Below are 8,663 nucleotides of genomic sequence, written 5' to 3'. Positions count from 1 at the left end.
TATTTGAGTATTTGCACCTAAATATTAAACACAATCATCTTTACATTTTTCTTTTCTCGGTACTAATACACCGAAGTTTAAGATTTTATGTTTGATTACCAAAAACATTTTATGTGTAATATTTGAGTTTTGCATCTTAAAATATATTGTATATTTAATTTATGATGGTTAAAATTTGATGGTTAATGGTTTGTATAAGAAAAACGGATATTAAAAAAAACATAAATAAAAAGGATAAAAAAACCACTATTTAAAAAAATAGTAAAATAAGTAACAAACTGAAATATAAACTGTTATTTAAAAAAATAAAAATAAAAAACAGTGAAAATGTGAAATAAAAGAGAAAGGGAGAAAAATCGAATATTTAAAATAAATAAAAAAACATTAAGAAAAACTAAAAACTAAAAAAAAATGAAAAAAAAAATACTAATATTATAAATATTAAAAAAAAAAAAAAACCCTCAGTATAAACTATAAACTATACAACAATAATAAATCTAAATAATAATAACAGCTAACAATTGTCACATCATTATTTGTTCTCTCTCTCTCTCTCTCTCTCTCTCTCTCTCTCTCTCTCTCTCTCTCTCTTCAAAATCATCCTTTTGTAGGTCAACTTTTTTATTGTTTGCTGGAAACCGTTGTTATTCTGGCAACACCAACAGCTCCGACCTATGTTTATTAACTCTTCGTTGGTACTCTAACAACTCCAACAGGCCTGTCGACATGTTAACAACATCTCCAGGATGACAATCCTCCCAAGAACGTGCATATGTACCGATTGTATATGTTGGATGTCATCTATATAACACGATCGATCTTACTTAAGGGTCATCTATATAACACGATCGATCTTACTTAAGGGTTATCTATATAACACGATTGCTCTTTTCCTTATGGAGGCATGATTGTCGACATATATCTCCCTTACTTCTATTTCAATAGAATACGACACGAAACATTAATTTAAAAGATCTGAAATCATTAATTTGAAAAATCATTTTTTTCAAAAGAACATATAGAATATAAAAGTTTTCTTCCCCTTAATCATTTTCCAAATACACAAATGCTACATGTTCGTATTAGGGGTCGTTTGATAAGGCTTCTAATTGAGTCCAATTGTAGACTGAGTCCAAAAATTTTGATTTGGCAAGTTTGTTTGCCTTTTAAACTCATGTACTCAGTCCATGATATTCATCTGATTCGATCCTTTCTCAACATTTGAAGGACCCGGACAACTCTAGAAAAAAAGTGGAGATTACCCATATTGCCCTAATACGATTCTCCTCTGGCCGACTCTACACATCACCGTCGTCTTCCTCCCAACCTCCGACCACCCTTCCTCTTCCTACGACTCACCAGGTTCGTACTTTCTGATTTTGTTGTTCCCGTTTTCCCATTTTGTTGTTCATGTTTTTCTTTTTGATCAAGAATTCTTGTAAGAAAAAGTTTTGATTTGTGCTACAGAAGCTACTATCGATACATAACTCAAAAGTGCATAGTAAAGAAAACCCCTGTCGTTAGGCTTCATGGGTGGGGGTGGTTGTTGTTCAAGCCATATCCATTATTTTTTGACAACATAAGGAAGCATAATATTGTTAGTTGTTGTTCAATCTCAAGTTGCAAACTATTTGAATAAGGTAGAGCAAATGATAAACAGAGGAAGAGGAGGTTGAGGCCATTTTTAGGTGAATTTATGGATCTTTATCTGGCTTTCTTTTGTTGAATTAGCATTTGTATGGTGATCAAGAGACCAGGTGAATTATGGATTTAGGAATTATAATGGTAATTTGATGATGGAGAAGAAGATTGAAGAAATTTCTTGTTTTTGTTTGGTTGTGTTTGTGTGCTGATCAAAAGACCAAGCGAAGTGAGAAGAAATCTTTATAGAATAAAAGAAACCATCTTTTTCTTTATCAAAAACTTTAAGAACGGAATATTTTTGCCATGTTGGGTGTATAGTTTTGTCTATATTTCTTTCCTTGTGTTGCATCACTTTTGTCAAGAGAATAAATTACATTTTTTGGTGTGATAATGTGTAATTATTTTTGAAGAATAATTGTAAATTACATCATTTTAGTCATGTGCTATATGCTTATATACATCTTTTTTTAAGAATGGTTGTAAATTACATCACTTTGATCATTTTTAATGTTTTTTTATAAAAAATGTAATTTATAAATAAAATGGTAAATCATAAAGGACTTATTATAAAAAATGTTGTTTGAGGGTAAGGTAGTCATTTTCACAGTTAGTCGGATGAAAAATCAAACAATAAATTTCAGTCAGAAGTTAATTCAGTCAGAACTTCTAACTCGGTCAGATTCTAATACAGTCAGTATCTATCAAACGACCCCTTAGTATCTATCAAACGACCCCTTAATCAATCCGACATCCCAGTTAGCAACTATAAAAGACAACTTTAACGAATCCAACATTATTTATCTACCGTAGGCTTTTTCTTTTTACTTATCTTTCCCCATCTGTCCAATATAATGCCAAAAAACGGAACCTTAGCTCCTCCCACTAATAAAAACCTCACAGAAATTTACACTGTTCACCATCTTATATACTCTTTAAACATGAAAAATTCCCATACAGTTTGATCTTTCTCTCTCTAAAACCCTACGATAGAGACATGCTCAAAAAGTCTCATACATCTATATATTCTTGATGCTTTCTTTGAGTTTTATTATTCCTTTCTAACACAAACAGTTTCCCCCTTTTGCTTGGATGATGGGTTTGGGCTTTATATTCTTTAATCCTGTTGTTGTCTTTCTGAAATTCCCCTTTCAAGTTTAAGCTTTTCTTCTTTCTTGACCAATATTTGAAAAAAAAAATCCAATCTTTTTGAAATCCCACCACCCCACATGTGTGCTCAGGGGTTTATCTGATCGGAATCGGATCAAAAGTGTTTCGTGGTAGCTGAATTCTGTTCAATCAAACAAGCCAGAAGAACAATAAGAAGGTTTGGCTTCTTCTATATTGTTCTATCTATCCTCATTTCATTCGAATATTGAAGTAAATTAAATTGGGTTTTTGTTCAATTTGACCAATTCTGTGAGTATTTCATACGTTTACCAGACTTTCTATGAACCTTTCTTGACCTGGTAACAGTTGAATAGGATTGATCAAGTCAAAAACTTCGGGTCTTGCCCTAATTGCTCCCATGGCAGCCATGAATGTTGCTCCATATTCCCATAGCCCCACCCATAAAGCCGTATTAACGAAAGATTACGCGGGTCTTACCAAAATAATCTCGGGTCTCCCTCATCTCAGTGACCCGTCCAAAATCCGCACCGAATCAGCCTCCATTGCAGAGGAAGCCATAGCCGATGCAATCTCAACAGTCATCGATCGCCGTGATGTCCCAAATCGTGACACCCCTCTCCATTTAGCCGTCAAACTGGGTGACACCGCCGCCACGGAAACACTCATGCTCGCCGGAGCTGATTGGAGCTTGCAAAACGAACATGGTTGGAGCGCCCTTCAAGAAGCCATATGCAACCACCAAGAACACATCGCTAAAATCATAATCAAACACTATCAACCCACAGCTTGGGCTAAATGGTGCAGAAGATTACCTCGACTGTTACAAACCATGAGAAGAATGCGTGATTTCTACATGGAAATCACTTTCCAATTCGAAAGCTCTGTGGTTCCATTCATTTCCAGAATTGCCCCTTCCGATACTTACAAGATATGGAAACGTGGTGCAAATTTGAGGGCAGATATGACTTTAGCCGGATTCGATGGTTTTACAATTCAAAGGGCCGATCAAACTGTTCTCTTTCTCGGTGATGGTTCTGAAAAAGTTCCTCCGGGATCTCTTTGTATGATTTCACATAAAGACAAGGAGGTGATGAACGCTTTAGATGGCGCAGGTGCAGTGGCATCCGATGGGGAACTGCAGCAGGAGATCCAAGCCATGTCTCAGGCTAATATGTTTAGGCCCGGGATTGATGTCACTCAAGCCGTTCTTTTGCCCCAGATGACGTGGCGTAGACATGAGAAAACCGAATTTGTTGGAATTTGGAGGGCGAAAGTTTATGATATGCAAAATGTGGTTGTAAGTATAAAATCCCGGAAGGTCCCAGGGGCAAAATCGGAAAACGAGCTATTTGGTAATGAAAAGGAATCGGATAGCAAAGAGTTCAATAACATTTTGACCAAGGACGAGCATAAACAACTCGAAGGCACGTTAAACAATGGGATTATCAAACATCGAGATATCCCGATTGAGAATGGTGTTGATTACCAAAAGTCAAAGTCAAAGTCAAGTCAACTCTCGTCTACAAGTCAAAGTCATAGTAGATGGAAAGATGGAGGTCGTGAGAGCGAGTATAAGAAAGGTTTGAGGCCAATTTTATGGCTTTCACCCGATTTTCCATTGCATACGGATGAATTATTGCCTTTGCTCGACATTTTGGCGAATAAAGTGAAGGCGATAAGAAGGTTAAGAGAATTGCTTACCACAAAATTGCCAGCGGGGACGTTTCCGGTTAAGGTATGTATATTTCTTGATTTTATTAATGTTTGGGTAATGTAGTTAGAGCATGTTTTCCTCTAAATAGGTTGCTAATTGTAGCGAGTTCTATGTAAAATCATAGTATAAAGTATGTGTTTAGGGAGGTGTTTGGATGTGTGTTTTGAAAGTTATTCTTGGGACTAAAAGAATCAAGATCAAATAAGATAAGTTAAGAACCTCCGTCAAGATGGTCTAGTGGTGAAACATCCAAAATCAAGTTGACCCATATTCGAATCCTGAGTCAGACTTCAACCTTGAGACGGCCAATTGTTCAAAGTGAAATAAATAAATAAATAATAAAAATAAGTTGATGAAATTAGGGATAGTTTTGTAATTTTACTTTTATTTCAATAATAAATTTTTCTTAGGTCATCTCCAACTCGAGGCCGAAAAAACACAATAGATTATGGTTATTTAGTAACAATTTATTTTTAACTCCAACCACACATTAAAAAAAGTACATATAAAACATATATTTAAACCTTTTATTAACAAATTAACATATTTTGGAATTATTATAACTATTCAATAGAACATTATAATTTGTAACTATTTATTACTTAATTTTATGTTACGGAAACTCGCTAGAGTTAAAAAAAAATTAAAAAATTAACAAATTTAAATGTTCATTAGACTTTTTTAAATATCATACTCGTCATTAGACTACTTTCTATAAAGCTCTTGTTGAGATTTTTGAATTATATATTTTATGTAAATTAATTTTTTGTGCAAATTACATTTTTGATTTTTTTTTTGGTGGTCGAGTATAGTTTATTATCTTAACCCGAAATAATCAAAACCCAAATTATCGTACCATTTTTTAGGTTGCCATTCCGGTGATCCCCACAGTAAGGGTAATGGTTACTTTCACAAAATTCGAAGAATTACAACCGTTGGATGAATTCTCGACCCCACCTACAAGTCCTACAGATGCAGACCGCAATCCTCACACAACAGGCTCATCATCTTGGTTTCAGTGGATCAAAACTCCGTATCAAACTGCCAGCTCATCAACAAGCGGGCCCACTCCGTGTATAGAACATGTTAACGACCCGTTCTTAATCCCTAATGACTACACGTGGATCACAGCCGAAGAAAAGAAGAAGAAAATGCAGGAGAAGAGTAAATTGAAGAAAGGAAGAACTCAAAACCAGTAATGGATTTAAGAACACGATGATTTGATAACATTGTTTCAAATAATTTTTACTAATTTACAAATAATTTACACTTTACACCATGAACAAATTCAAGAGACAGGAATCACAAAGTTATTGGCTAATACAGTGAGGGTATAGATCTTTTAATCATATTATTTATATTTTTTGTAATCGTATTAGTAATAACTTTTGTTTTTTATTTTAGTTAATTAACACTTTATTGAGGATTCGTGTTAAGTGGGTTAAGAAAGGTTCGAGTAGGGTGAAAAAAAGCATGGTTGGTTGAGTAGCTTAGACTTTTGTTTTTAGGTTTTCCCAATATTTTTGAATTTTAAAGTATTCGAAGTGTTAAATTTAGTTAAGATATTAGTAATATAAAGAGTAAATTACACGAATGGTCCCTATGGTTTGGTGTAATTTACGCGTTTGGTCCCTAACTTATTTTTTTAACTCGGAAAGTCCCTAATGTTTGTTTTTGTTACGCGCTTGGTCCCTACTGTTTGTTTTTGTTATGTGATTGGTCCCTGTCTTATCTAAAAAAACTATTATTTAAATAGGAAAAAATTGTAGGATAGGTAGGGTAAAGTGAGGGGGGTTGGGGTGTGTTTATTTAAATATTTTAAAAAATCAAGGGCAAAATAGTTTTTTTAGGTAAGACAGAGACCAAGCGTGTAACAAAAACAAACAGTAGGGACTTTCCGAGTTAAAAAAATAAGTTAGGGACCAAACGCGCAAATTACTCAAACCATAGGGACCATTCGTGTAATTTACTCTAATATAAACAATAATTAATAATATGATGTTTTTCTAATAAAACAATGTAGTCACTTAGTCATGTAGGAGCATATAGTATTTGAATATATTATTTTTGCCCGCAAATTGGTTGTGGAAGACATGAACAAAGTACATGCCAATTGGAATTGATTTCTACTCCGGAATTTTTCCACACAAGAATTCATTTCATTGTTCATTTAAGGGAAGAAGCAATATCCGGGTGGGCCTATATACATGAGGCGATAATAAATATAATAAAATATTAAAAAATCTTTATATCTATGGATTTTTTTTCTATATTTCAGTTATATTCAATCTCTAAACAACACTAGCAATGCAAATTGCAACTTAAATCAAATATTGCCTCCTCAGCCATAAATTTTGTTGGTAGATTTTCACTGGTTTACAAGTACTTCACCATTCTACAGCCCTACACACTTGGCTTTTAGCTTTGAAGTTGCTTCTTAGTTGCAACCCCTTGTTCATCTGTCATCACATTGAAAAACACATACCTTGAGGCCACGTTGATCTTACAACCCCCTATTCATCATAGTCATCTTCGTTGCTTTCATTCGTAAGTAAAATGGGATGTTTTGCAAATAAAAGCTAATAATTATAACTCAAAATCGACCGATCATACACCCAATGACACAAGGGAATTTCCTAATTTACCCTTGTGTGCTTTTTGCATGATGAGAGATAAGATATCTGCTTATACGAAGTTAAGGACATAACATACCAATAGTGACATTGCTTAGCAAAAGATTCTTTTTGGAGTAAATTACACGAATGGTCCCTATGGTTTGGGGTAATTTTCACTTTAGTCCCTAACTTTTTTTTTTAACTCGGAAAGTCCCTACAATTTTTTTTTCTTGCACGCTTGGTCCATGTCTTACCTAAAAAGACTATTTTGCCCATGATTTTTTAATTTATTTAAATAATATGGGGTAGGTAAGGTAATGTAAGGTGATGTGAATGTGAGGTTAGGGGTGTGTTTATTTAAATAAATTAAAAAATCAAGGGCAAAATAGTCTTTTTAGATAAGATAGGGACCAAGCGCGCAATAAAAACAAACAGTAAGGACCTTCCGAGTTAAAAAAATAAGTTAGGGACCAAACGTGCAAAGTATCCAATATCATAGGGACCATTCGTGTAATTTACTTTTTGATACTTGAAAAAAAAAACAACAAAAGTCATGAAAGATTTTTTTAGGTTTAGTCAAAATTTACTTTATGGCAAAGTGTATGTCTAACATATTTGTACACATGAGATAAGATATGCACGTTATTTGCTCTTAAGTTGTAGAATCTTACGATCCTATAATTTCATCTAGGTAATCAATCATGATTCTATTTGTATCATTTTTGGATAAGATCGAGATAGGATCATAAGATTGTAAGATCGTTACTATAAAAAATATAAAATATAAATTATAAATAAAAAAAACTTATATTTTGTATTGCATTGTTCATATTCTGATTAAATATACAAAATATGAACCCTAGAAAACTCATTTTGAATTATTTATTGTTAAACGCACTTACAGATCTACTAAGCAGTCTGTGCTACTCCTCAAAATTTTAGGCGTAGTGGAATTTTTTTGGTGTGGCGTAATTTTTCTGGCATGCTACCTCTAAAATTTATATGTTACCCATGAAATTTTGTTCTAGGTTCGCCACTAGTTAAATGATGTATTGGATATGTATTTCCTATGTTTTGATATATTTACTGTTAACTAAATGGTTTGATTAAAATGCGTTTTTATGTTTCAAACTATTTTGGTAGAATCTTCCGATTAGGTTCAATATTATTACGACATTACAAAACAAAAATCGAGGACGACTGTGTTTTATATATTATCCAAATCCTATGGAAATTAGACATTGTATATCTTTATAAAAATGAAAAATCCGCTTTAATTAATGTTGTGTGCTTTCAAATATGATTACCTGTTTTAGAAAATTACAACATACCGACAAAAACAGATAATGTCATAAGGTTTGGATGGTTGTTAGAAAAAGATTCTTAAAAACCATTATTTTACGATAAATAAGATTTTTTGATCATCAAAATATGCCTTAATTAAATACTTTTGTTTAATTATATGTGTCTTATATTTATATGTGGAATAATTGTTGCATGAAAAAACAATACAATAAAAGGCGGTTAAACAATACGTGACAGAGGGCAATACGTTGATTAAA

At 33.1% G+C, this 8,663-nt stretch overlaps 1 protein-coding gene across 4 annotated transcripts; it reads left to right on the top strand.

Moving 5' to 3' along the window:
• Nucleotides 1-2,564: 2,564 nt before the first annotated feature.
• On the top strand, nucleotides 2,565-5,922 carry LOC111915911 (uncharacterized). 4 transcript variants are annotated; one of them, XM_042901941.2, is made up of 3 exons: nucleotides 2,565-2,968; nucleotides 3,126-4,507; nucleotides 5,353-5,922. In XM_042901941.2, the coding sequence occupies exons 2-3, from the start codon at nucleotides 3,170-3,172 to the stop codon at nucleotides 5,683-5,685; spliced, it is 1,671 nt and encodes a 556-aa protein (XP_042757875.1). In that variant the 5' UTR covers nucleotides 2,565-2,968; nucleotides 3,126-3,169; the 3' UTR covers nucleotides 5,686-5,922. The 4 variants fall into 4 exon arrangements, with proteins under 4 accessions (XP_042757875.1, XP_023767321.1, XP_023767320.1 ...); XM_023911553.3 differs by having other exon boundaries at nucleotides 3,118-4,507; XM_023911552.3 differs by having other exon boundaries at nucleotides 3,085-4,507.
• The last annotated feature ends 2,741 nt before the right edge of the window (nucleotides 5,923-8,663 follow it).

This window comes from Lactuca sativa, chromosome 1 (genome assembly GCF_002870075.4).
Source record: "Lactuca sativa cultivar Salinas chromosome 1, Lsat_Salinas_v11, whole genome shotgun sequence".
Lineage (NCBI taxonomy): Eukaryota > Viridiplantae > Streptophyta > Magnoliopsida > Asterales > Asteraceae > Lactuca > Lactuca sativa.
Note: the sequence above shows the minus strand (reverse complement) of the source record. Positions and strands in the feature narration are given on the sequence as shown.

Bases quoted from the DNA above. Each gene is read 5' to 3' on its own strand.
- LOC111915911 (XM_042901941.2), top strand. From the start codon at position 3,170: ATGGCAGCCATGAATGTTGCTCCATATTCCCATAGCCCCACCCATAAA. The intron at 4,508-5,352 runs GTATGTATATTT...ACCATTTTTTAG, and splicing joins CGGGGACGTTTCCGGTTAAG to GTTGCCATTCCGGTGATCCC.